The sequence below is a fragment of the Cheilinus undulatus genome, linkage group 5 (genome assembly GCF_018320785.1).
Source record: "Cheilinus undulatus linkage group 5, ASM1832078v1, whole genome shotgun sequence".
In the NCBI taxonomy this organism is placed as follows: domain Eukaryota; kingdom Metazoa; phylum Chordata; class Actinopteri; order Labriformes; family Labridae; genus Cheilinus; species Cheilinus undulatus.
The window spans coordinates 41,649,004-41,675,792 of record NC_054869.1 but is presented as its reverse complement, the minus strand read 5'-3'; the positions used below and the strand labels follow the sequence as shown (position 1 = coordinate 41,675,792).

General features: G+C 38.7%; 1 protein-coding gene across 3 annotated transcripts in view; it reads right to left on the bottom strand.

Annotated features, from left to right (window-relative positions):
• Nucleotides 1–26,789, bottom strand: part of nipbla (NIPBL cohesin loading factor a) — a 51,504-nt gene that overhangs the window by 6,958 nt on the left and 17,757 nt on the right. For 2 of the 3 annotated variants that reach the window (XM_041787130.1, XM_041787129.1), the window contains exons 12-43: nt 24,399–25,150; nt 21,554–21,767; nt 21,217–21,393; nt 20,924–21,097; nt 19,885–20,046; nt 19,692–19,795; nt 19,513–19,599; nt 19,072–19,303; nt 17,079–17,230; nt 16,896–16,976; nt 16,545–16,645; nt 16,312–16,438; nt 16,125–16,207; nt 15,282–15,414; nt 12,134–12,277; nt 11,921–12,007; nt 11,389–11,609; nt 11,106–11,208; nt 10,895–10,993; nt 10,557–10,703; nt 6,039–6,173; nt 5,751–5,849; nt 5,527–5,580; nt 5,326–5,434; nt 4,279–4,409; nt 3,994–4,134; nt 3,802–3,895; nt 3,375–3,529; nt 3,062–3,152; nt 1,388–1,561; nt 1,049–1,239; nt 731–838 (exon numbers count right to left, since the gene is read on the bottom strand). In XM_041787130.1, the coding sequence (XP_041643064.1) occupies nt 731–838; nt 1,049–1,239; nt 1,388–1,561; nt 3,062–3,152; nt 3,375–3,529; nt 3,802–3,895; nt 3,994–4,134; nt 4,279–4,409; nt 5,326–5,434; nt 5,527–5,580; nt 5,751–5,849; nt 6,039–6,173; nt 10,557–10,703; nt 10,895–10,993; nt 11,106–11,208; nt 11,389–11,609; nt 11,921–12,007; nt 12,134–12,277; nt 15,282–15,414; nt 16,125–16,207; nt 16,312–16,438; nt 16,545–16,645; nt 16,896–16,976; nt 17,079–17,230; nt 19,072–19,303; nt 19,513–19,599; nt 19,692–19,795; nt 19,885–20,046; nt 20,924–21,097; nt 21,217–21,393; nt 21,554–21,767; nt 24,399–25,150 (4,862 nt within the window). The remainder of the gene's footprint in view (nt 1–730; nt 839–1,048; nt 1,240–1,387; nt 1,562–3,061; nt 3,153–3,374; nt 3,530–3,801; nt 3,896–3,993; nt 4,135–4,278; nt 4,410–5,325; nt 5,435–5,526; nt 5,581–5,750; nt 5,850–6,038; nt 6,174–10,556; nt 10,704–10,894; nt 10,994–11,105; nt 11,209–11,388; nt 11,610–11,920; nt 12,008–12,133; nt 12,278–15,281; nt 15,415–16,124; nt 16,208–16,311; nt 16,439–16,544; nt 16,646–16,895; nt 16,977–17,078; nt 17,231–19,071; nt 19,304–19,512; nt 19,600–19,691; nt 19,796–19,884; nt 20,047–20,923; nt 21,098–21,216; nt 21,394–21,553; nt 21,768–24,398; nt 25,151–26,789) is intronic. The other variant, XM_041787131.1, reaches the window with a different exon arrangement.

Sequence of the window (26,789 nt, the reverse complement as noted above, 5' to 3'; positions counted from 1 at the left end):
AAAACAACAATAGCAAATTACAGGCATTTGTTCGTGCTGCAGAAGCCACTAAGCGTATTATGGCTTCAACAGCCAAATCTGATGCTTCTTTACCACCACCGAGAACAGCATACATCAGATGTTCTTAAGTCCAACGCAGAGAACAACCAGAAGGGGAACTGGGAGAAAGTTTGTGGCAGTTTTCTGTGATCTTCTTCCACATACAGGCTTGGCATATCCAGCGTTTTCAGTGGTTCTGTGCTTATGCGGACACTTCCTGAAACGATCCCATGTTTACGGAAAACTTTTCAAAATGAAACGGAAATATATCGTTTTCGTGGAAAAGGCTTAAGAGCATAACAAAGCCTAGCGCCCCCCCTAAGATCTTTGGCACCCCCTTGGGGGTGGGTCCTGGAACCCCAGGTTGGGAACCAGTGCTCTAAGTGACCCACAAATTCAAAGACAGAAAATTTAAGAACACGAGTAAACAGCACTTTTGCATGACTATTAACTGGTGCATTTGCATCTCTATCTTAAGAGGAAATGTTAACATCACTTTTAACAAAATAAATGCCAAAGTGCCATTTTCAAAAGTCCATATTCAAACTATTCACACCTAAAACATCACCTTTGTTAAAACGTTCTGTTCTTGGCTGTAATCCTTGTTGTGTAAACATGGCCATAATTTTAGTAATCCCAGTGTTGGTTCAAGTGCCATAATTTTCAAACATGTTAATAAACAGTGACTCACATGGATGAATCCTGTGTACTTTTTGTCGATCTCTACCAGCTGCTGGTCAGCTTTGTTCCTCATGGTCGCCTCTGGGTCAGTTCCCATTGCAATGAGGTAGGGTACACACTGACAGAATTAGAAAAAAAAAAGATGTTACATTATGGGTATAAGCTCACAGCTCTATTGAAGAACCGTAGATATGATAAATAAACAAAAACATCATTGTTTTATCTCGTATGCTTGTTAAATCCCTGACAGAGAAGATATAAATCATCACAGTGTTTTCTATCACTTGGAGGTGAGTTGATTTCACAGGTCTAGATTCTCACATCTTACCTGTACAGGATGGATAAGACCCTGGTTGAGTGTGAGAGCTATAACGTTGAGAGCAAAGTGCCGCACACTGGACTGGGTGTGAAAGAACGCCTCCAACACCTGTTTAAGATAAAGCTGCATAATGGAGCTGCTCATCCCTGATGAGATGTCTCCCATCTCCTTTAGATCCTCCTGTTTGGACAGTTTCTTCCCTGTGAGGGCACAACATGATGGCATACATTTAAGGCACAGACTTAGACAAAAGTCAATGACGGTAATTCATCAATCAACAAAACCACATGAAAGATGAAAAGATGAAAAAGCTGTCAGACTAAAAACAACTATCACAGCTTCACTTACATTCTCTGTCTGCTTCTTGCATCCGCGTGTCCTCTTCCTGAAGGTACGTCTGGAGGTTCTTGAGGATCTGGATTTTGAGGTTTATCGAGGAGGAGCTGTCTGCCAGGATGCCGTTATACAAAGACTTCACTTCAGGCACAAACATCTGGCTGGGATGCATGATGACGAGGAAGCCTGAACAAAGAAAAAAATAGCAGCAAATATTAGTAAAGAAGAAAATCTCCATCTAAGTCATTGCCATCTGCTGGAACAAAATAGTCTACTTAACAACACCTCTGGCACATATTCAGCCTTGCTTCAGCTGACCTGACACTGTAGGCCAGTCACTGAACAATATCTGAGGGGTTAATCACGAAACAACTTCAACATACTCCCACTCTCTTTGAGTTAGCTGTGCCAACAAAGATAAACTGATGTTAAAAATATCAAGTGTCATGAAGCTAGTTGTGAAGATTCACGGTCAGGCTTCCTGCTTCAAGCTGTGGGCTCTCTCACATTTACGGGGGCGTTTAGTGAGTCATCTGACGCTTCTTCTACTTAAAAACAAATGCCTACCAGCTGCCTGCCTCTGTCAGATTAAAAAATTAAGGGTCAATGATGAATGGGCCCACACAAAATTAACTGTGGTAAAAAAAAAAAAAATCCCTGTTGCTCCATGGAAGAAAAATTACTGTGAAAATTCTGTCATAAATTACTGAAATAAGTTGGTTTGACCATCTGTAAACTGTTGATACTTCATGTTAATTTGTGAAACAACAAGCAGTGCACTCTTGTAGTTCAACAATTACATTTTCAGCAATATAATCAGAAACTATAAGAAGGTCTGGTATTTGGCCAAGTTGAACTCAAGCCATATATTGTGTTTTTGTTGTAAAACCACAGTAAATACTTTTTTAAGATAAAAAGACCATCATAAACAGGTAGCCTATTCTAAGATTCTGTGACCTCGTCATTATTTTACTGTGATGATCTGCTTAAATTAAGGATCAATTCAACAGGAAACAAAAACTGGTAATAAAGAGGGAAGGGGGACAACACGACACCACTCTCACGCACTCAAATCTACACCACTGTGACCTCTACATACACTACATGGTCAAAATGCCACACAACATGGCATTTTTATGCCAATTATCTGGTTATGCCAATAACCATGGCAATAATGACACTGTGCTTATGAGGATAAAGCCATGGGGTTCAGAGTCAATAAAACCCAAGTCTGCACACGACTATTCTTGAATTTGCTCGGCTGTGTCCATCTTTGCTTTGATCACCGTCAGGTACAGGGTGGGTCCCTGATCTCCAGCTGCTTTATTTCAGGGGTCATTGGCTGAAAAGTCTGAGAATTAGAGTTGTCCATCTTAACTCAGCATCCACAGATGACACTTCCAGGTAATGATTCATAAAAATTAAGAAACTTCACAGCTGATTCAAAGCTGTAACCCTGAACATAACCTGGTCCTGACAAGCTGATGAGATCAGAGTCATTTAATATGATGATCTAGCCAGAGGCACATGGCAGAGAAAACTCTGACTTAAGGCTCTACAGTCTAGGATTAACCTTCAATCACCCTTCATGGTGCACTTCTTAGGTCTCAGACTCATTGCTTAATGAAATAAATACGGAAACATCACATTTGTGAGAGGTAATAATGTTTAAAATGGTGTTCTTGCCTAAGCCAATGATGGCTTTTGTCTTGACCTCCTCGTCTTCATGTTTGGTGAAGTATAGCAGCAGCTCAAGTACTTTCTCCTTGATAACAACCTGTATAAAACACAAATATGCAAATATTCAAAAGAAAGCTCCTAATCACCATTATGTTATAGCAGTTGTATAGATAGAAGTTTTAGAGCAAGACTAATAATAGAAGAGACTCCAACTTAAAAATAAAACATCCATTAACAAGGGGTTTTGACTTAAAAGCTTAAATGTTTTTTGCAGAATCAACTCCTAATTTGATGTTGTAAACATCATAGGCAATCCTACCTTGTTGCTGCCCTTAAACTCCTCTAGATCAAAGTCAAAGTGTCGGGCCAGAGCACCCACAGTGAAGAGCGATCTCAGCAGGAAAGGCTTGTTTGCTACCAACGTCGTGCTGTTAGGATCCTCCTGATGTTGAATTTTCAGCTTATTAAGTGCACCTGGAATAAACGTAAAAGACATTCAAAGTTTTCCTCAAGTAGGTCAAGATTACCGGTGTGTCGTATTTTTCCTGACTTTTGTGGTTATGCTACTTTCCTCTCACACTTGTGAATTCACAGCCTCTCTTTTACAGTGGTACACTACATTTATGGATGTGTCTGAAAGTTTTAAGTTATTTTTCCTCTCCTGGGAATTTAGTGAAGTAAAAACTTGAAAGTTCAACTTGGAAACTTTCTTGCAAAAAGAGAGCATACTGGTTCAAGTGTCTCACCATAGAATCTGTTGAAGCAAGCCCAGACAAACTTGTAGTTGTGCGTGACTTTGTTGACAACAGCTCCTAGACAGCTTACACAGTGCTGGACCACCTGAAGACAGCAAGGAAAAATTATATAGCTTCTATGGCTGTGCATTTTAAACTTTTCTATCATTTATATGCATTTCTAAAAAGGCCACTGTCACGCACCGTCATGCCATATTTGATGATGAGCTTCATGAGGTCTTCTTCAATGGTGGCGAGGAATGTTTCACTGGGATGCTCCATCAGAGGAACCACCAGCTCCAAGATCTTTGCCACATTACAGATGACCATGAAGTCATTGGCAGTCTGCAGGGAGATTATTGTTAGAACTGGTTAACTTTTGCATATCAGGAATAATAGTCTTTCAGTGGTTGAAACAAAGAGCATTATGTTTGTAATGCTCAATAATACCACTGATGCCACATGAAAATATTTGTAAATATAACTTACGTTGCACTTTGTGGTCAGATACGGTTGCATGGTCATTGCATGTTTGACCATAAGCTGGGCCCTGATCTTGCTGAATAAATACAACGTGGTGATACACGCCACTAGCCGCGTTGAGTTAACACCCTTGTTCTCTGCAAAAAGAGATTAGATAAAAGTTAGTGCATTAGAAAACACAACTTTAGATGTTTTATTGTATCAAACATAATTAAGAGAATTGATTAAGGCAAATGAAATCAAGCACAGTGATAAAATAAAAGAATAGCTGCATGATAATCTTACATTACTACTCTAAAGACTGCTTCAAGTCCTGCGGGTTTACTCTGATGTGTTTAATCCTTTACAACACACTCTTACACCTTGTCCCATCATGTGATGCAACCAAGTGTCATCAGTAAAACCAACTTGAATATGCTGATCCCCGTTATAATCTAACGGCAAGCAAGTGATGCAGAATGATGCGGTGTAAAATTGGCAAGGAACAAGGTAGATGACAAGGCATCAGGACTGTCAGACAGGAATATTTCCTTGATTTTTCTTTCATTTTCCTCACTCAGTAGAGCTTGTTAGCTGGAGATTATAATGAGATGCATTAATAATATCTAGATCTGTGATTATAATGTATTAACTCTGACTTCTGTCAACACAGAGGCAACATTGTTTGGCTCAAACACGTTATTATCGTTTGTTCGCGATCAAAATAAAAGTGCTAGATGTCCTAATATTTACAACGAGTACCTGAAGTTCATATGACAGCGCTTAGAACTGGATAGTGAATGAGCAACGCAGTGCAATGCAACATGAAGTCTTATATTGGCACGTGACCCTCTTATTTTTTGAGACAATTCAAGTCCATCATCTTGAATCATTTCAACTCAGTGTGTGATTGTTTTCTCTGCATATTTTCTTTCAAGTTTGTTTCAATAGTTGTGTTTGTATATTGTTCAGTAACTCAACATCAGTGTAAATGAAGGTAACTTTAATGATTTAAAGGTTTAAATAAAGTTAAATGATGAACGCACCAAAACTCAAAATCACAAACATGTTTACCTGCAAGAGACTCTTCATATTTGAGGATGTGCTCTACTAGATTGTCGACGAGCTGAACACAGGCCTTCTTGGCTGGCTTATATGATGCATCCTCCTCAGACTTTAGAAGCTGAAGTAAGAGAGACATTTTTTATTTAACAGGGTTTATAAGTTGATTTGATACCTATCATATGGAGATCCAACACAAAATCTAATACTTACGTTCTGAAGAAGCTGCTCAAACCAGTCGTAGCCGGTATCTCGACATGCTGCGACCTGGATAAAAAGAATTTAATATTAAAAAAAAAATAAAAATAATAATAATAATAATAATAATATATATATATATATATATATATATATATATATATATATATATATATATATATAAGACTTCCTTTGCAATGAGTCAAAAAAAAGATGATAGAGACAGGTTGATAAATTACCACATCAGTGATGTTGAGGATCTTTCTTGTCATGGTCTCTTTGTCGTGGGCTGGGGTTGGCGTAAACCACAACTTTTGGAATGTCTCATTCACCAATTTCTGCAAAAACAGGTTTGTCATCAGTTTGCATATCAAATTTGACCACGACTTTTAAAGTCCAGTTTAAGTCATGGCAGCTATTAAAACAATATATTTATCTGAGAAAAGGGTAGGAACATATGGATGAATTCATATCTTTAAACAAGTCAAAGACAAAGACACAGAGACAAAGGAGAAGTTGGTTCTTACCTTGATGCCTTCTTCATCGTTGACCCGGCGGATCATTCTCACACACATCTCAGTGATCTTACTGAAAGTTGGCTGCTCTAGACAGATATCTCTGAGGATCTTGATGACTCGTTTTCTTACACTTATACCAGTGTCCTGTGTACCAAAGGAAATACAGTTCATTAAGTTATTGCAATCCTCCTGCCTTACAAAGTTTCATTTACAAAAGAAGCCTCTGTTTGAGCTGCAGTAAGCTTGATCTGACATTAGGTGGCAGCATGACACTGTAATGAAGGCTGAACTTCTCATGAACTCTCCTGAACATTTCCATGACAACAGGCACAACAATTTCAATGTGTTCACTTCTGAGTGGCTGAGTACAAAGACTAAGTCCAGAGCATGCATGTTAAACTGCACTACAATAATGATAAAGAATAAACTCATGGCTATTACAACAATCTATATGCTTGTATATTTAACTGGCTCTTGATTATTTAAAGCATATCACAACGGCTTTAATCACCCCAAATCAAACACTCTCTACAGCGCTTTTCCTAGTGAAGTCAGTGACCTGGGATAAATTACATTAATGTCCCTATAGAAGAAGTGGCTCTGTTCATTACATTTGCATGTTTCAACACAACAACAGCAGCAGTATTCACACTCCACTTTTGAATGGAAATAGTTTACTTGAAAACCTTTTTATGAAAGTTTAAGTCTAAAACAACTATTATGACTCAAATGGGAGAACTGTAGTTTTTTTTTATAACTATATCAATGCAAACTACACACTCCTTTAGATGGACAACAAACAATATATACCATAAAAGATCAAATAAAAGTCCATCCCAATTAAAGCCCTAGCACCTTTAAAAAGCTTTGTGTTGCTGCATGTTGTAAAAATAGATCTTAATCAGAGGTTCTCATGCATTTAGTGTTGATCCCCTTTTGGAACAAAATGAGATAACAATTTTTAAAATGACAAGACTATCATTTTTTCCAAATCTCTCAAGGGAAACTTGAATGTATAAGTAAAATATGCATTGATCACCTACAGCCATAAATACCTTAAATAAAAAATAATATCCCTCTTCCTTTGCACATACAAGGTCAATTTGCACACATTTTTAAAGCATTATATATAATTTTATTCTGCCTTATTTAATGTTATTTTTCCTTGGTTCTTTATTTTGCTTCTTATGTTGAGCCGCACCTAAGACAATTTCAGACAGTAAAGTTATCTGAAATCTGAATCTGAAAGACATTCTGATATGTTTACACAGCTATGTAGTCTAATACTACACTCATTTGTGTTTTTATTGGCATGAATCTCACTCTGTCATCCACAGTACAGTAGGTAGGTAAAGACTGGCAGTCTTATGCCCTAAAGACACGGGACTGGTACTACTTAGGGACCTCTGGTAATTTGTAGTATACGTCTGCGTATTTAATTCTGTATAAATCGACCGTGTCCATGATTTGCTGAGTAACAATTCCAGGGCAAATTACATACCATATTTCGGCACACACAGAGGTCCAGAGGTAATTCTAATCCCGTGCGAATCTGCATCTCTGTAGTTTAGGGTAGTAATTGTGTTTTTTCAGGTCCATGTAGCTTTTCATGTTCCTTTTTCTGATCAAAAAATACTAGAAGCAGCGTAGGAGATTGTTAAAGTTTTGATACTACAGGTCATAAATAGTGCTTCTCTTTCAGTTAATTTCAGCTTATGTGTAAAAATGTGTTTTATTTTACTCCACTTAATTTAAACCCTGCTGTCCAAAATGTGCATGTGCGCACTGCTGCTCTCCTCATATGCACAGTTTTTCTGCTCTGCTTTCTCCAGTTTCTCTTTGCAAGTGCCTGATCTTATACCAGTTTTATTTAGCTGCACATTTCATGCATGACATAATTCATTTGAAATGTGTATCTCAACATTCAGTGGCTAGGCTGTAACAGCTGAACTGCACGAGGAGGGTTATTGTTAATGTGGATCCTAAATTCATAGAGCACAGAATAACATCAAAAGCATTAACTGCATCAAAACTGTTCAAAGGAACAGGACAGGTTTATATTCAACATTAGACCTCTCCCTTTCTCATACATTTACTGGAGGGTTACGCGACTTTCTCTTCTTTGTTGCTGTGAAATCAGCTGCAGATGTGCACAGGTGACTTGAACAACCCTGATACGTACTGGGAAAGTTGGAGGAGATATTTCACTAGTTTATAAATCATGGAAGGCTTGCCAAAAATCTAAAAAAAAAAAAAAAATCTAAAAAAAAAAAAAAAAATGTATATATATATATATATATATATATATATATATATATATATATATATATATATATATATATATGATTAAAAAGAGGGACAGCAACACTGAAGTACATGTTGTCACATGCAAACAGCGAAGAACGCAATGTGCACAACACTGCATTTTTTTGTAGGAATTTTGGAAATAAAAATTCACTGTGCATTTTCATTGCTGCAGCCCTGCAGCACCCTCATGTTTTCCCTCAGAAACGTCTGTAAATTTGAGTACATTACAGCTAGTCCCAATGTGAATAGTACTTTACAAGGCAAAATCAAATCAGTAATTTGTATGTTATTGCTCTATTATCCTAATTTTGTACACATTTAACCCCTTCCTGGTGCAAACTTAAGATTTCATTGTCCCAGATCTAGCACTTTTGTTTAAAATAATTTAACACCTGCCTTGTATTAAAGCCTGTGTAAAATAAAGGAGGGGTCATTACATAGACTCAAGTGACTAAAAGCCTGCATGATAACTTGGAATTTTATGGTAGTATGATGTTAACCCATAAATTCCACATACTCTGTGTCTGCAGCATTCTGAGTATTTTGCATTGGAAACGGGATCAGTTTCTTAACCATGCATCATGGTTAAGAACCAAGATCATGGGAGGACTACGGGTTCACGCTAAAAAAGAAAGCCCAGTTCACAGAGAGATTGTAAACAACAGATTACATCACTTCTCTGATGGTGATTTATTTCAATATTGTTTTGATATTTTACTCTACTAACAAGGCTGAGTACACTAGGACATATAAAAGTTTATGTTTTCTCAAAAGGATGTGTTGTGGCAAATAAAATCCTGTTGTTTTCCAAATCAAATTCACTTTTCTTCATTCAAAGCATCCTGTTACCTCAGTGACCTTTTGACCCACTGATGAACTGTGGCTTGTAACATCAGCCGTGATGTAATGCTAATATAGTAGTGACTTTTACAGTTAGCAGCCCTTGAATTGTGTTGTATTTTCGTATTGACCCGATGCTTTGTGCATCTCCATTCCTGTTTGAGTCTATCTGCTGTGCAATGAAGCATTTTGGCAGCAGCATATCTCGAGCAGAGCAGCTGTGGAATTGCAAAGATTGACTACAAGGGAGTGATTTGATCCGGAGTGTGCTCTGCGTGCAGATTGCTGCTCAGACAGAGGATGTAGAATTTGTCCCGATCCCGATCACATGTATCGGATCGGGGCTGATACTAAGCATTTTTAATTGATCGCCGATGGGCAGTTTGAGCCGATCGGCCCAGCCAATCATTTACACCAGCTGCCGTAAATCAAGCACTATTTATGACAGACTGTAAACGCACCAGTAACAACAAAGCAGCAGTAGCACCATTAGCTTTCATGTTAAAAATGTCAGCGGTGTGGAAAAACACTTGAAGCATCTGTAACAAGACCGTTTCACGAGGTGGTAGCAGCAGAGCTGCGTTTAACTCTACAAATTTGATCCGTCATCTCCGATCAAAACATGCAGAAGAATACGGAGACTTTACAAGAGCAACAGGCAGCTTCACCAAAGCAACAAGCAAGTACCCTTGAGAGAGCGACAAGGCAAAAAAGATAACAGAAAAAGTGGTCGAGTTCATCGCTTTGGACAACCAGCCCATCTCTGTGGTGGAGAATTTGGACCCACGCTATTCCCTGCCGTCTCGACATTACATTACTGACACTGCTTTAGTGGAGCTGTACAACAAAGTACATGATAGCACACTAGAGAAAAGCAACTTCACTGCCGTTAGCTTCACTACAGACATTTGGAGCTCAGATGTTTGCCCCATGTCACTGCTGAGTCTCTGAGAAAAAAGTGAGGGGAGAGGAGTGATGTAGCAGCTCTAGTTAAAATTTAGAAATTGCACTGAAATTACAAGAGTGCCTTGTATTTGGGTTTTATTCCAGTGTTAATGTTTTGGTTTACATCTCAGATTAAGCTGCTACATTTTAAAAAAGATTGTTGTTTTGAATCTGTATGATTTCAATGTTTTTGATCCTATTCAAGTTAAACTGTTTACACCACTTTAAAGTGAAGTTGGGATTTTTTTAATTCATCCTTTGGGTTCAGTGTTGCTGTGACTAATAGAGTCAAGTTAACTTCAGGAATGGAGTTTATCGGCACATATGCAATATTAAAAAATTGCATTGGGATCAGCGGCCAAAATTGCTGATCTGGACAACCCGAGTAAGAAGTGACACCATGTGCCGAGCAAAGCCACTAAGTGGGCTACTTACCAGTATCCTTTCTATGAGCATGTCGTAGTACTGCTCAGTGAGTTGGGGTCTGCTGAGCACGAATTTGCCCAGCAGCTCTACAGCTGCCTCTCTCACACTGGTGGAGTTGTCCATCAAACGACCATGGACACCACGCTGCATGTCAGACTGCAGAGGTGGAAAGTGATGAATGTTAGAAAGAGCACAGGTTAAAAAAAAAAAAAATTTAATAAATAATTGATAATGGTTGTCAATTATAAGAGATCATGACTATGGCAGGAATTTAAATTTAAAAAATACTACAAAAAAAAGTGTAACGTGGTCATAACTAAATGTATTTAAATCGAATCCTCACATACCCTGGCCAGTATGCTGGGGTCCACAGCCACAACTTCAGACAGACATTTCATGGCTTTTGTCCTTACAGCAATGGCACTTTCCCCAAGGACTCGCAGGATCTAATTCAAGAAAAAAAGAGAAGTGATTACCTAAAAAGTTTACAAAACATAGACATGCCCGAAAGTCACCTTTACATTACAGTGTGAAAGAAGATGTGTTTATGTATCTTACCTGTGTTAAATAAATATCAAAGCTCTGGGCGAACGGCCTCATGGAGGCCAAATAACGCACGATCAGACAGGAGTCATCATAGTCCACAGTGTCAGAGTTCATTCTGCAGAGACAAGCAGTGAGATAAATTATAATAATTATCCTGTCCAAATTTAGCGACTGTAACAGGCAAATCTTATCGAAAAAAAGAGAGAAGCAGAGACATAACAGTGGAATCATGAAGGGTAGGAATACTCAGACGAGTTATTATTTACAATTTCCTGCAGCAGTCATACATGCTTACTTCAGTGTGGTGAAATGAGCCGGCGTCGTCTTGATGATGTTTCGAAGAAACTTTTTACGTTTTTCGGCACGCTGCATAATTTCACCCGTGGTCTCAACTTCCTTGGCGTGTTGTGGTCCGTCTGATGAGTCATCGTCCTTTGAATTCTGGTTCCTCATGGACTTCTCAGCCTCGGTGGTGGCGTCCCGAAACCACTGCGCAACGTAGAACTTTCTGGCAAACTAGAGGAAAAACAAAGTTTCAGTATCAGATTAAACTGAATTTTTTTATTGAGTGAAATAAATCAATGAGCTTTATTATGTGTACCTTATATTCTAAATAAAAACATAACTTAATTGTTCACATGAAATTTGTACTACACCCTGGATGAAATGTTAACCTTATGCTTAAGGTTATATGCAAATGGTAGTTACCCATAGAAAAAGGTTATTTAAGTGTCTAGATTCCCCAGTTAAAATGATAAAATATAAGGCAAGTTAAACATGTACATAAATTTAAGACCTCTATTGCTCCAATAGAGTTGAAAACTCACCACCAGAGAAGCATCTGTCTCAGCATTTTCTTCCAAGTAGTCAAGGAGAGCCTTCTGCAGCTGCTGGGTCTCATCATTACCCGGAGTCTACATAATCAGAGAGAGAGAGAGAGAGATCAGAACTTAATAGTTCAATATTTCCTGCATGATAGATTTAACATATTTTAGTAGATTGAGGCGAGTAAGTAAGGTTAAAATATGAAGTTGTTCTACCTCTTCCAGGATCCTATTAATCGATCTCTGGTCCATCTTGCTGGTGACTGCATCCTTCCTCAGACGAGCGGCCACTGTGCCCAGGTAGTCTAGTGATGCTACTCTTAGAGCCATCTCTGTCTGCTTGTTACTGAACTGGTGAACCTGAAGGAGACAAGCAGAAAGAAAAATATGAGCACAGATGTGGGCAGAGCGTCCGCTGTTATGCCACTTTAATGCATTGCATCATATTTCATTGTTTACACTGTTTAATATTTTCTAATTGGATCAAAAATTGTTGAAAGAATTTTCAGTCAAAAATAAATACAAAAGCTTGCAAAAACAGAAAATTTGATCAAGTGAAAAAGGACAAAATCTGGATATACATTTAAAATAAATCTTCATAAATAGAAAGCTTTAACACCATGAACAACAATATAAACTTTGTGCTTAAAAATGACTCTTAGAATTATTGTACAGCAAAGTTGTAGGGATGTACTGGTAGGCATACATAAGAAAGTCAGTTAGGATAGATTCAATTTAACACCATGAACAACAATATAAAACTTTGTGCTTAAAATGAATACTCAGAATTACTGCACAGCTAAATTGTAGGGATGTATTGGTAGGCATATACAGTGCTTAACAAATTTATTAGACCACTAACCAAAGTAAGGTTTATGCCACAGCTGCCCTAAATTAACAGCACTGGTAATTACCAAAAATCATTTTTTATGTTTCTGGAATGGTTAATACACCAATATGTAGAAGCTCTTTAACCCAAATTATATTTTTAATGCTAAAATATAATTACTATTGTTATCCATGAATTTTCAAATTTACTGATTTACAAAAAAAACAAAAAAAAAAACAGGAAAAATAGTAAAGCACGTAATTAGTTCTTGATTAATATGTCAAATTATAGTTATTTACTTGCATTCCTGAACAGAAAAATTAGTTTTAGAGGTTGAATGTTATGCTTGATTCATTTCTGACTTCTCAGAGAAGCCCAGTGAGCCGGCTCAAATTTGGGTATAAAAAGGTGAATTCACTTTGAAATTCCTTATTCCTGTTCAAAATGGTAAAATGTGGAGAGCTCACTGAAAATGAAAGAGTCCGCATTAAAGCACTTCATGATGCTGGATGGTCTCTGAGACAAATATGACAGGTGGTCTAATAAATTTAAGCACTGTACATAAGAAAGTCAGTTAGGATAGATTAAATTGTGTGTCGACCTTAAATTCTGATACATAGATATGTATCAAATGTACCAATATGTACTAAGATAATTAACTTACTTACTTATGGTATAAATAGCAATCAAAAGATTAGTACAAGAAAAATAATGCATCTACAAAATAAAAAAAAATAATAAAATAAAAAAAAAAAAAAAGAAAGTTTTGTATTACGTAGGGTTGGGAATTTTTTGGGTTTACTGGTTCTAAATCGATACTTTTACAACTGTACCAGTGCCTTAACAGTGCCTGAACTGATAATTTGGGGAGGAAGGAAAATGATAATGGTTAACAACTTTAACAAATATTTTTGTAACTTTTAACTAATACTTAAATAAATTAAATCTATAACTTTAACTTTAAACTAATACTTAAATAAACTAAATCTTAAAATAAAAAACACTGAATTTCCACAATTTATTCATAAACCTTAAATAAATATAAATTGTATTTTAAACAACTCTACCCTCTAGTCTTTTACAATTTGCAGCTTTCACATAACATTTTTAACTATTTATTTCCTTTACTACGGTTTCATTTTTTGTTTTAAAGTAAATCTTATTTATTAAGTTAAATATTATAATAATTCATTATAATCCACTTTCAGTTAACTGCCAGTCTCAGAGACTATCTACAGACATACTGTCTTTACTCTGTTGTGAGATAAATGACTGCAGGTGCTTATGCAATTAGTCAAATCAACTTGCAGACATCTGTGCATTGCCTCATCCATCTCTCTCTCAGTGGCTCTCTGGAATTCTCTGCAGTATCGCCAGTATAACCAACTGCTGCTCAATATCTATGAGCTCCAACTCAAATATAATAGGCTTGGTTTCAATGTCATGGTTTCCTGTACACAAACAAACAGGAAACTGCCATAAAAACCACACTTCTAAGTAGTACATGGGCACAGTACTGTAGAATTATACAAACACACAAATATGTGGTGCTGACGATAGCTAGCTTTGACACAGAAGTATAAACCAAGCTTTAGTATTTTTGCCCACTTATTTGGCTCTCCAGGGTATCTATCAATCCACAAAATGTGAAACAAGCCAACCTAGTCCTTTGTTTGCCTATGCCTGAAAACACAAAATCTGATAGTCTGTTCAGAATATGTGCTGACTGTGACACCTCAGTGAGTCACCAAATAATACCAACCCCTTAACTACTATCTCCACCTACAGCCATTGAAGCACACGGCTGACCCTGTGTCGGCAAACCCCTCAGAAAAGAGAGGCAGGGTGAGAAGGAGCTGATTAACATTTAAGAGACAAAAAAAAAAAAAAAAAAAAAAACATGTGCTCTGAGAAGAAAGCTGATGTTGTCACGGTCAAAACCCCTTTCTGGTGCCTGTCCCATTCTTTTATTTTGGCAAAAGGACATCACAGACGTTTCATTTAGTAACGAGCACCGAGCAACAATGTCACCTTTAAACTACAGTTAAGGAGTGGCCAAAGATACAGTAACATCAATGTTTAAAATGAAAAACAGACAATACTAAATTGTAGATAGACTGCATTAATATGGCACTAGTTCAGTCTTTAAAAACACTAAGAGTGTTACACTACATGCCGACAAAAATTTTCCATACATTTTCAAACACTGATAGGAGGTGCTGCCAGTCTCCAGATTAGGATCTAGCTTTAATATGTTACACAGCTTCACTATCTCATTCCTATGCCTTTTGGAGCAATCAATGTTTTGCCGTTGAACACTTCAAGCCCCCTCTGAGCCTCAGCTGCTCCATAATCACAATCAGCGGGTTAAAATCCAAATGTTAAAGTACAGTCTCTCTCAGTGTTAAAATAGTTCCCTTTTCCATGGATGGTGAAGAGTCCCCTTCTATTAATACCAATCTTCTATTCTTGGAATAGAAGATTGAGCACAAATGGTCATATCTCAAGTTTAGAGACAAAGGCAGCCATACTAACCAGTAGTCTACCAAGCAGACTTAGCAGCAGCTCTGCAGCTGGCCACTCTGGTTTATTCACTGTTGAGAGCAGGTCCTGGACAAAGTTCTCAAACAGAGGCCGGTAATCTTCCTCTCCCTGCTTACTGCCACACCTATGGGATAGAAAAGAGGGAGAAAAGTGGCAGAGGAGAGGAGGAAAAGGGGTAATGGTGATGATGAGGGGAAAGAATAAAGAAAAATTCTTAGTCATCGTAATATTAAAGGTGCCAAGGGCCATAAAGCCACAAATAAATAAAAAAACAAAGATGTAGAGCAATGTTAACACACAAAGGTCCTGAAATATTAGTACAGAGAGCAGCACCAGCATGCAGAGTTAAAATAATGGTCACAGTTAGGATGGTGGGGGCTTGACAGATACTTCTGGTGACTTAACATGGCATTAATAGTAGCAGCAGTGCTGCACAATTTGGTAATAAAGTCAACAAAAAGAAAAAAAAAACCCTGACATTTTTACAGTACTGTCTTCAAAATAACTTAGAGGTTTTCCCTTTTTTGAAAATAAAGGCACTTTGACAAAGAGCAGATGCAGTGGCGCTACTGGAAACTTGAAGACAAAAACAAGTGCAGCTTTTAATGCAGTTATGCAATTGCATAGCCTGACATTATGATTGCAATTGTGATTCAATTAATAGCACAGCACAGCATGTGGCAGTAATGCCATCAGATATCCTTGCTTGGAAAAATCCATTTTCTTGACAACGTGCATTTGATAATAAATACACAGACAGCCTTGATTCTACGCAAGTTAAGACCCCACAAAAGTAAAGAGCTTAACTGAAGGCAAAACTGAAAAGAATCTTACTTTTTGAGGAAGACTGAAAGGAAGTTTTGTGCTGTTCTCATTGCCGTCTCATACGAGTTCGTTATCAACACATCTTGATCCACCTGGATAAAAAGGAAAAAAAAAACTTGTGAGCATGTTTTGTCTGTGATTTTAATAGTCACAAATTTGTTTATTCAGGTTGTGGTTTTGTCTGATGATATCTTACCTTGTCACACTCTTCAAAAATGTCTTTGTCATTAGGGAGATGGACCACACACTGAATCAGCTGCAGCACCAGAGCCGTTACCATTTGGATGTACATCGGCTCTCCGTCCTGGTCTGAGCTGTTCAGTCTGAGGAAACAAGGTGAGGAGGATACAGGGTTGAAAAAATACCTTATTATGTAAAAAAAAGAAAAAAAAGAAAAAACCTTCACTTTAGGTTCTGCAGCACTGGTACCTGAAATTCCTGAGGGAGCGTTTGCTGGTGGGCAGTCGGGCCAGAGACGTAAAGATTTCCTCCAAAATCAGCTGCCGATGCTTTTCATAACGAGAGAACACCTACAGACAGAACAAAAAGGCTCTTCATCTCAACATTCACAAATGTGGAGAACAGCAGAAACACTGTGAGAATGAAGTGACCCAAATAGACGAGCAAAATGTGCATCTTTAATCAAACTTGCAGTTCTTTTAAGCTTTGTATGTTTAACATGTTGTCTAAGGCACTTTGAATTGCAATATTGCTGAAACATGATTTATAAATAAACTTGCATTGCTTTCACTTTTTGAAAGGAAATAAATAGAAACTTACTGCTGTAACTAGTTTAATGGCACACAGCTGCAGCTCGCTGACGTTCTCCACAAAGAACGGCGTGATTCCCATAGAGGAAACCTAGAATACAGATAGAACCGTATGAATACACGTGGTTAGGATGAACTTTTTGACATGATAAACTCCATTTAAGCATCATTTATAGGTATATTTAGATGTTACCTGGAGGATGGTGGTATCTGTCAGCAGCTGAATCTCTAAGAGCTCAGAGATGTTGCTGACAATGTCGCACACTTTGTTGTACAACATGACAATCACACGTTGCTTGTGTGTGGAGCATTTTGCACGCTTTGCCTTAGAGCTCAGCACACCACCTGATGGAGAAGAGCAACCCAGTTAAATCCTGTATGATCGCAAAGCATCCTTTTACATATAAACAAACACGTTCTATTTCCGAATAAAATGCAACTCATAAAGGTGCGCAGGCATGCCCCCTTGACTGCAGCAAGTTGGTTGTTAATCATTAAAGATAGACAGCTTCAGAAACACAGTATTTAAATGTAATTGAAGGCTGTCTTAGAAAAAATGTCTCCACCTGACTTGCAAAACAGCTCACAGTCAAGCTTTGTTTATGCAGCTCGTAGCTTCGTGCTTCAGCTCAGACGGTTTGCACATGAGTGCTAAGTGAGTGTAGTACATCAGCTAGTGTACGAATCTCAGACGGCGATGTTTAACCTTGCAAAGCTGATGGACTGGCCAGACTCCATGTCGGTTCTCAGGGAGATCCATCTTGCAAAGCTCTAATCTGAAATTTTGTGTACTACAAGCTTGGGGATGACGATGTATTAAGTATACAAGATTTATCGCAGATTTTGCCACATGAGATATAGAAAATGTCTATATAGCAGCAATCATGTATAAATTAAGAGGAGTTTTCAAGCTATTTGCGTGTAATTCATTTTTTAGTTTGTCTTCTCCCACTGCCTCCGAACGCCCCTCTCTTACAGGAGAGAGCACCAATGCATCTTTGTATTGGCAGGGGAGGAAGAAGCATGGCGCGCAGAAAGTAAACAAACTGGCAAGGAAAGCTAGTGGTGTTAAGAGACAGGCGAAGAGAAACAGCACTCAATCTGTCATCTGACAGCGGTTCGGATTTCAAAAGCAAGACATCGAGCAAAACATGGCAATCTGTAAAATATGCTGCAAGATTACACTGAGATTAAGGCGGCGCTAACACAACACATCAACAAAGAAATGGCACAAGGTCTGAAAGATGTCAGTGAACTTTTCAAAAACTAATGTAATCAAAGCTGTGAGGACAGACAAGACTGCAGTGTTTTGGCCATCAGCTTAATCTTACGATTAGTGTATTTTTATGTAGGTTTGTTTGACCCTTAATAATGAAACTGCTAAGCATTTTTATAATCAACGAAAGTAAACAAAACACAAAACATTTCATAACTTTCCATTCACAATACGGGATATTGTGTATCGCAGTATAGCAAAAAAATATATATATATATCACAATATTAGTTTTAGGCCATATTGCCCAGCTCTACTGCTAGCCAGTAGTAAACAATGGCAGCTGGAGAAGCAAATAGCTCAGATGAAGCTATAGTGGCAGTTTTTACCAGAACTTGCCAGCAGTTTTTTTCATTAATAGAAGAGTAGAGAACTGCCCTGAAGGCTTTTCTCTGCAGAAAGGTGTTTTTTCTCTTCTCCAGACTGGATTCAGCATGAGTTTAATTCAACCAACTCGCTTTACTAATAGTAAACTAAAAAAGTAGCTACCTTTTGAGCTCAGGTTACGCAGTTTGCATGTCCACTATCACTTTAATTGGCCTGTAAAGAATGTGATGGACATGGTGTCTGTCGAGTCAACCTGCAAGGTTCGTTTTGGAAGGGCAGAACCTTCCAAAACACAGTCTATGGGTGGTTGCCCAGATGGATGTAAAATACATCCCATGTAATAGATATAAAAAACAGGCCATCTGGCATTCCAGGTTTAAGAATGTAAATACACAGGCAGATGTAAACATGTATGAGCTGCATGTGCAAGTATTGTCTATTTGTGGGAAATGCTGTCATGGATTATTTAAGTCCCACAGGTCACACCTCTATCAGAAAATCTAGAATTCCTCAAAATCTGGAGAATCCTATCCTTGCTATGAAACTCTAATAATCAAAGGAAATGCTGCTTTTCTTTGTTCTTACCTCCATGTGGGTCCACTCTGTATACCGGGTCATATTGTGGATACAGCGTGTTCTGTAGATGGAACTTGGTGTATTGGAGCACTCGCTCTATGACGTCCTCTATGTAGACAGCCTTAGGCATGTGCGTTGAGGTCATGATGTTGAGAGCTGTCAGACACGCGTCAGCAGACTTTGTGACTCTCTCCATTATCAGGTCCCTCCAGAGTTTCTCCTCATCCTCAGCGTCATGGTCCTGAAGATGATCAAGAGTGAAAATCACTTTTACAGGGAAAATAGGCAGGTTTAATTCATTTACAAAAGGAAACAATTTGCAGCTCTCCACACCTCATCTTTTAGTTTTCTACTTATGCTGCCATGTTGTGCCTTGTGTACACAGACACTTCATATTTTTAGAAGGATTTCCCTACAATAAACAAAACAGTCAGATTATGTGAAACTTACATGGTTCATGAGGGTAGAAAGTTTGGACCCGTCTTGGATGTTCTTTTCCAGTATGTTCAGCAGCTTCACCAGCTTGTCTGATGGGATCTAAAACAAAAGAGATCATTATTTAGACATATAACTGAAGCAGAATCAACAACAGTTCAACTCAAACTTGAGAGTATTTATTCATATGTTACCCTGCTGGAGATTCCCATGGCCTTAATCTTGGCGGACTCGCTGCCCAGCTCATTTAACTGGTGTTTGCCGAGCAGCAGTTCCTGAGGTATCTCGTCATCATCAGCTGTAGGAAAACAGTAAAAAAATTTGACGCAAAATCCACAGCAAAGTTGCTGCTTTGTAAAAGTTCAACAGCAGTGGCATGATATTTACCCATGGTGGTGAAATCCACATCCTCTAGATTCTCCAGTATGTTGTCAATACTCGCCAAGAACCTCTTGAATGTGGACGAGTCCATCAGCTCTTCTTGGGTGAGCTTGGGTTCATATGCTTTCCGTTTCTTTTGCTTCTCCTTCATCTTCATTTTTCGGGCAACTGAGGAAAAAAAAAAAAAAAAAAAAAAACATTTCTTAACAGGGCACATACCATATGACTGGCCTATCCAATTAGCGGGCCGGGGGCCACATGCGGCCCAGAACCAACCCCCAAGTGGCCCAGTCTGTGGTCATGCCAGAGATGCAGAGGGCAACCTGTTTCACAAGTTTTCATAAGTTCCCATAGTATTTCAGACTGTGAATGCAAGACTCCCCGTAGCCTAGCAACAGTCTACCTTCAATGCACTGCGTTGTTTTGAAAAGTGGCTAGCGATGCTGACTGAAGTAGCCCCAAGACATTGAGTATAAAACATGTCCTTTTCAACAGAAGCTACAACTGCACAAATTTAGATTTTTATGTACATTCAGATATGCCTGGTTAGGATATGACCAAAATTAATATGTACAGAATTTAATTTTATCTTTTTATTTTGTTTTTATTCAAGTGAAACAACACTTCTTCTACCTCAGGTTATGTTCAAATACAGCTCTGCTATGTTTTTATGCACTTTTTGTCATGTTGCCAAATTAAAAAGATAGACTATAAATAAAAAGTGCATCAAATATATCTGTATTGGTTTGCAATTTGACATTACCAGCTGCTTACTGGGCGCCGAACATGTCTGGCCCAGCTACATTTCTTGATTTTAAAATCTGGCCCAGTTAAGTTTGTAATTGAATAGCCCTGCCATATGAGCTAACTGGATTTATATTCCCAATATAGATGCTTGAAGTCTGACGAATCATGTCAATTGATTTAACTCTTTGTATAGGAAGTTAAAAGACTACTGCAGAATCTACTGTTGCATTATCTTCAACTGTAAAAACCAGACAAATGCATTACTAGACATGCTGTGAATTGTGACTTGAATAAAGACCTTCACTCAGGCTGGGTGGTGGGGAATCTTCCTCTGACGAGTCTCGGTATCTGCTCCCTGAGCCTCGCCGACTGTCCCGGTTCCCACTTCTCCGATGGTCCCCCGAACCCCGGCGTTCCCTTTCTTCAAATTCCCACGTCCGGTCTTTGTCACGCCGCTGCCGCTTCTTTGCAGCTGTGGATATCAAAGGTCAAGAAATCAAACCTTTACTCTTTAAATTAGAAATACATCTGGGGTATTTTTACTGAAAGACAAAAACCCTGGGCTAATACTATTAAAAAATCAAAACTCACACTCTCCGTTTGCATCATAGTCATCATCCGAGCTGACCTCTGCGTATTTGGGCTTCTCGTTTACAGTGCTTCGTTTCCTCTTGTTCATCTTTACCCGCTCACACAGTGGCATGGTTGACTCAATCTCTGCCAGCAGCTCTGGGGGAAGCTCATTCAGAACTGCCGGGTCCATACCACCTAAAAGTTTGACGGTGATATTTCTAAGTTACTAAAAGAACATCTATTCCCATTTCCACTGAAATGAACAGATAGACTCAAGAATGAATCAAAAACAATGCTGGGTTGGTTGAATGAAATAAGAGACAGTGCTGGCAGCTCCAATGCTTCCTTTTCTTACTTTTGCCAGATTTTCCTGATGAGAGTCTGTTCTTTCCTGATCTGCTGTGCCGGATGATCCTCTGGATCTGGTCAACAGAGAGCTTTTTTACAAGCACTACAGGCTTGGGCCTCTTCTCAAAGTCCTGCACCAAACCCAGCCGCTCCAGCTTAACCTTGGGCTGGCCCCACACTTGGGCTTCAGTTGATCCACTGTCATTCTTATCACGTTTGATCTGGAACAAACAGAAAACATAAAAGGAGTCAGAGACACCTGCTGAACCTCAAAAAATAAAAATATCCACACTTTAAACTTTGGACAGAAAAACATGAGTTTTGTTCACAGAAAAAAAATAAAGTTATATAGAAATGCAAACAATGGATCAAACTGACATGAGATTAGTGATTTTGATTGTTAGTTTCCACAATAGTTATGAACACAACTTCAAGAAATACTCCACTTTCAAAAATCATCTTCATGTTTGTAATCGGTGAAATTATGGATACACAGTGGGCTAAAATCCCTGTAGTGCTCAGGCTTCAATTCCCCCAGCCACAAGAGAAAATCTGCTATAAGGATATTGTTTCGTCATGTCAATTCTGTTGGACTTTTACACAGCTAAAATGTATACAAAACAAACATTACACAAAGCAAAACTAAGCAAAGTCAACACATCTACAAGGCTAAAATACTGTAATACTGCAAATTATAAATCCATTCTTAATCTTAAGTGGATAAGAGAAAGGAATTACCTAAGGATGTCTGGCTTACAAGAAAGAAAATGTTAATTAAGAATGTTAATTCTTCTTTATAAACTGGCTGATAGAGTCCAGCCATTAAATGACAAATCCATTTGTTAAGTAGTCATTTCAGCAGCAGATAGAAGCATTATGCTGTTATGTGTCTTTTTTAACTAAATGCTAGAGTCTTACATAAGATGACAACATTTCACTGAATATGACTGTGAACTGTCTCAATTCCAGCTAAGGGGCATCAAAACTCCTTAGCACAGCAGTTCCCAAAATGGGCAACAGGCCCCCCAGGAGGGCAAGGCAAAGCAATACCAGCTGACATCTTAAGCACTGGAGAAGGGGAGTAGTTCATTGATATCAGCTCAGATTCAATGACATGGTTACAGTTCAAGTCCAAGACATTGCCCTGGCCACACTTCTCCTTTTTGCAACATCCCACCTGTGTGAGATAGGTTTACCTGCCGTCTCAGTCAAGACAAATCACAGATCAAAGCATTGAGAATGAACTGAGAGTAGCACACTAATGACTGCACCCAGGACCTGAGAAGATCTGTACCACAAAACAAGCCCAGAGTAATCACTGAAATGATTGTAGAACTGGAAGTACAAATCCTAAAAAATGTCGCAAAGTTTTCATTTTCTCAAAACTCTGTTTAAGGCAACGGTTGTTGTTATTTCTAAGTTTTGAGGTTTTATGTAGCAGTATTTTTCTAAAAGGAATTTGTTAGCAAAATAGTGACTAACTGTGTGTCATTTGTTAAATGTTGATGTGTAGGGGGGGCTGAAAATATTTTCATCTGCCACAGGGGGGCAAGACAAACAAGAAGTTCGGGAAACACTGCCTTAGCCAATGCCAAACAACTATTCTCATCACAATATCTTACAATCTATAAACAACAAAGGAATATTGATGTTTAACTCCTTTATCAGGCAATGAATTGTCCTGAAAAGGAAGATGCAATTTAAACTCTTTGACAATAAAAATGGTCTTATCCTAACCCAATAGCATCATAAGTGGACAGTTGGAGCTATTGTCCAGCATTCACATACTGTACAGCTGGTTTAGTCCTGTAAAGACAACCTGAGCTTGAATAACTTCAACTAAGATGCTCCAGTATTTGTTTCCTTAAATGCCTGCTTTTCCATTAGATTTACCTATGGCTGCAGCTATGCTATGCAGGTAATTAAGAACCAACTTTGACTGCAACCTAAAATGGCTTATAATCTTGTTTCGATTCTTAGCGTGCTACCACAGCGTAGTACATACTGTAAAGAAGTGGCAACCTCCAGTGTTCAAAAATGAAGCCAATACTGAAGTGCAGAAAACTGCAGCTACACACGCGTCCACTTTAAGCTGGCTGTAGAAACACCGGAAGTCACATACTCAATGTTAAAATGTCCATGTTTACACCAGAAAAAAAAAACGTGTTTATAGCCCAGTTCAGAGGTCAGAATCGTGTTTCCCTGGCAAACACCGAATAGGAGTGAAAGGGAGCTTAAGACAGTGTTTTCAATATGCTACAATATGCTATGCAACAGACAGACTTTAAAAAGTAGCTTTAGTAAACAAATAGTTAATGTCACTCAGACTTCATCCAATACTTCATACAGTCTATGGTGAAAATATTAGCTAAACTAAGTGGGCTGTAACAGTGCTAAAACTTCTTTGTAGCATGTGGCTGGGGGTTTAAACTCTTTGCACTACATGATGGTAAATGTATGAGCAGGGATAACACAAATGAGGCCTTTCAGTCCTTGCTTTATAGCTTCAGGTTAACGATAGTGCAAGATTTTGATGACATTTTCCCAGATTAAATATCTAGGAAAATAGCAGTGGAGAATTTCTTTGAGGTTCTTGCTTTTGTTTACACACAGGACTATAGAGTTATCAATTAAAACAATTTCTTCTACTTTAATCAGATGGTTAGGAGTTTGTTAATGTGTTAACAGAATTTAAACACCCGTCCCAAGAATAAACAAAAGGCTTACAAATGAAAGAAAAACAAAACAAAACAAGAGTGAGCAGTGTTGTGATTTGATTTGTGAGATTGCAGGCAGTGAAGTTGAATGATTGGTAGGTGGGTAGATATTTGGTTTGGTTCGGCCCAGATCACCTTAGGGATCTGGAAGTTCTTCAGTGCACCACTATGACCTCCCAGGAGATGAGCAGGGAAAGAATCTGGAAGTTTAGCACCAGAAGCAGACGAAGCCAAATTGGAGCCGTCTTGCCTATTGCTGCTCCGACCAGGCTCTCCGCTGGATGACGACCGAAAGTCAGACCTATCCCGGTCACTTCGACAGCGTGAGTCAGGGGAGCGTCTTTCTCGACCACCGGTCTCGCTCCGATGCCTCCTATCTCTATCGGACTCTCTGTCCCTGTCTCGTCCGTGTTCCCCTCGGTTTGATGACTTTGGCATGTCTCCTCGTCTGTCCGAGGACTTCTCATCATGTCGGTGCTTCGATGATTCCCGACCCTCTCTCCTGCTGTCATGCTTATCAACCCTGTTTTTAATGACTTCCGGTCGTCCATCTGGTTTTAACCGCAAAGCAGTGTCGGAACCCTCCACTGCAGCAGGACCACTAGCTGGTTCTTCAGGCCAGCGTTGGGCCTCAAGGGCTGGAATAGGGGCAGCCAGGCAGGGGTCGAGCTGGCCATCAGCTCGGCCCGCCTGCTGAAGGTCGATGCTCACCATGAGGGGAGGGCGAGTCGCACCATTCCCAGCTGCAGTGGCCTCTTGCGGGGTCAGTTTGCCAGCATTGCCCCCTCCTGTTGATCCACTGCCTGGGGCTCCTGTTGGGCCACCTGGTCCCCCTGCACCTGGCTCCAAGGGGAAAGAGTCCTGTTTCCTCTTCTTTAGAGGCTTATCTGTGAACATGGAGACAACACATTCATAAATGTCTTGACTTAACTTTCAGGATGGTAGAAGGAAAATTTCCATATCATGAGGTGTTTGTTTAACTTCTTTTCACTGGGGTTTTTGTGCTTCTAGAGTCAAAGAGACCACACTTTTCTATCAGTCTAAGCTCTACAACACACGTGAGGTTTTAAATGTAGATATGAATGGACAGACTGCAAAACTGGCTCCAATGACAACTGTTTCCTTCTTTGGAAAAGGTGTGGGTTACTTTTGAAAGACAGAATACACAGTACTGTTCTGTCAAATCAATGTGTTGGTTTGACAATGATTCTTCAAACAGACCACAGTGTGCACAGGTGTAAGGCTTTACTGCTAGATATGCTAAATGCAACACATGGTGTACCACAGGGCTTAGTCTTCGGACCACTGTAATCTAAAATTTACTTCAACAGTGTTGGTCATACTGTTGTCAATGCAACTTCTTGTACATGTAAACAGTATGGTGATTTACTACTCAGCTCCTACACAGCATCAGGCTCTCTGTCCTTTACTAGTGGCTGTTCATACTGGTCAGAACACCTAGCATGTTTACATGCAGTTAGAAAAAGTTGAAATAGTTGTGTTGGTCTGACTAAGACTGGACTTTTTAAATGCATTTAAACACGTTAGTCCAACTAAAACTGTTCTATATCAAATTCCTTTGGGACGTACAACCACACCTAGACAATGCATTTGAAAATTGATTTTACAGCACATTTATACATTTATATTGGATCAGATTGGACAAGGCATTCTGCCATGCTCTACAGTGCCAGTTGTTTGTTCATCTGTTGTGTCCAATCCATTTTATGCTGGCATCTGGTATATTTTGCTGCTCCATCAATTTAGAAATTTTTTTAGAGAGGTGACTGTTAGACAAACTCTGACCCGATTTCATGGTCAAACATGAGAAAATATTGGCATATCAAAACTCTTACTCCAATGATGTGATGAAAAAAATGGCATCGATATCAGCACTGACTAAACTGTTAGGCTTAGCATTGGTTAGTTACAAAAAGAGTCTACTAAAGGCCTAAAGGTGATTTAGTCTGTATCTTCTCATAGACGCCTCTGATTCTTCAGTCATGATTTGCTGTTTTCTAAGAATCATATTCGGTTGTGGCTGGGTTTTTATTTCAGAAACAAGTTTTGTGTTTCTCTTGCAGCAAAAATAACTTTTGCTGCCACTTTTATGCCTCTGGTTGATTACAGGGATGTTTAATACATGCATGAATCTTCTCAATGACTTAAATCTTTGTATGCTGTTTACCATAAATCACTGAGTTTCATAACAAATTTCAAGGCCCTGACTCATCACTGTACTCTGTATGATTGAGTTGGTAGGCCTTCCTTGACCGCACAGATAAAATCATCAACATATCCTTATTTATCAAGCAATACTAAACCTGTTTTTTTTTGTTTTGTTTGTTTTTTTTTAAGTAGATTAAAAGGTATTGAAGAAAGATGCATCAGGATGAAGATGGTCTGACTTTCTGTTTGTGACCCAGGGTTTGATTGATCTGTATCTGAGATAACTGTTTTTTTGTAACTTTGCCAATTTAGGAGACTCTCCTAAATTAGATTATCAATCACAGTGAGTTTTTTATG